Source organism: Lucilia sericata, unplaced genomic scaffold (assembly GCF_015586225.1).
Source record: "Lucilia sericata isolate MDLA Ls3-8-SP2 unplaced genomic scaffold, ASM1558622v1 Contig000027F_arrow, whole genome shotgun sequence".
NCBI lineage: Eukaryota > Metazoa > Arthropoda > Insecta > Diptera > Calliphoridae > Lucilia > Lucilia sericata.
Genome location: NW_023994065.1, coordinates 235,526 through 237,170, shown reverse-complemented (window position 1 = coordinate 237,170; position 1,645 = coordinate 235,526). Strand labels below are relative to the sequence as shown.

The 1,645-nt window shown below is 27.6% G+C and overlaps 1 protein-coding gene across 1 annotated transcript; it reads right to left on the bottom strand.

The window, feature by feature from the left end:
- Positions 1 to 1,237: 1,237 nt before the first annotated feature.
- Positions 1,238 to 1,645, bottom strand: LOC119610084. Its single transcript, XM_037965186.1, has one exon. The coding sequence runs from the start codon at positions 1,643 to 1,645 to the stop codon at positions 1,238 to 1,240; it is 408 nt and encodes a 135-aa protein (XP_037821114.1).

Below are 1,645 nucleotides of genomic sequence, written 5' to 3'. Positions count from 1 at the left end.
ATGTGAAATACTTTTTTCATTTTCAATACGAAAATTAACAACTTTTCTTTTTTCAGTTTTAATTAAAATGAAATGTCAAAGAATAAAAAATATTTTTTTTTCGTTTGTAAAATATAAATTATTTTCTGGGTTTTAAATACTATAAAAGTGTCGCAAAAAATAATAAATATTAAGTTTAATTGATAAGAAAAACTATTAAGTGCTAATATCCTCGCAATTTCGAAAATTTGAAGTTTTATGAGTGCGTTTAGTTCTCTGAAGTGTGTTTTATTCTCTCAGAACTTGTCTGTGTGAAGAGAATAACTAATTTTGTTTGACAACCCCTTAAGTTTCGCCTATATCCCTACTATATGGCTGAAGGTATTATTAAATTTGTGAGTGTAGTGCGTTTTCCATCCATGTGATTTGTTAAAGTGCAATAAAATTATTTGCGATTTTATTAATGCATGCAGTAAAATTTTTGTGGTTTTTAATAGTTGGATGTGGTAATATAATTTTTTTGTAGTTTTTAAGAATTGGTTCACACACTTTGACTTTTGATTATGAGTGCCTAACACAAATGGAAAATTTGTCTCCCTGCTAAAAATTGTTTGTATGTACTTTAAACATTATTACATATGTATATATTACTATAAAAAATAAATACATTGGTGAAATGCAAAAATATTTTTCCTCATAATTATTGTTTGTATGTACTTTTAGCATTATTACATTGCATACATACTTATTATTATACAACATAAATACATTGGGTAAATGCAAAACAATTTTTCCTCATAATTAATCGCAAATAATTGTCTACCTGTTAAACATTTTTTGTATGGACTTTTAACATAACTACATACATATGTATGTATTATACAAAATAAATATATTGGTGTCAATTTTCACTAAAAATAATTTCTTCCCATTCTGCAAGTTTGCAATTTTACAAAAAATAATTTTTCCCTTCTGCAAGTTTGGAATTTTACAATTTTATAAAAAAATATTTACAAAAAATAATTTCTTCTTCATTGAAAACAAACCAAATAAATGTCTGTCATTAAAAAGTGTGCCGGAACCGCTATAAACATACTACTGACATATCTGGTTTGTTGGAATTATTATATTTTTTACCATACTTTGCCTTAAATGCTTCATTTGTAGGAACATCAGAACTTTCTTGCAATTCTAAAAGTCTTGACCTTAGGGTTTTTAATGTTGGGAACTCATTTGTTGTGTTAAAGGCAGCTTTCACTTATTTATAATCACTGGATAATCCGTCTAACAAAATGATGACTTGTAATTCTTCTTCAATTTTGCCATTCATTTCTTCCAATTGCATATAAAGTTCATCAAAATCTTCAATATATTTTGAGATAGTTTGTCCAGCATTCATTTTATGATTCAATAGTTTTCTATATATTTCTGCCTTTTGTCGTTTTGATCGTTTTTCATAAGTTTCTCTTAAGAAATCCCAGATCTGTTCGAAAGATTTCAAATTTCTTACAAGCAATAAAATTTTTGGTGCTAAAGCAATCAGGATATCGGCTCTTGCATCCTGATCCTTTTCAATCCATTGCTCTCTTAAATGTGGTTCAGCTGGAATAGCCAATTCTCCCTTGACTATCTGCAGTAGTCTGCTTTTGTGCAATAAAGCCGGCAT

Bases quoted from the DNA above. Each gene is read 5' to 3' on its own strand.
- LOC119610084 (XM_037965186.1), bottom strand. From the start codon at position 1,645: ATGCCGGCTTTATTGCACAAAAGCAGACTACTGCAGATAGTCAAGGGA.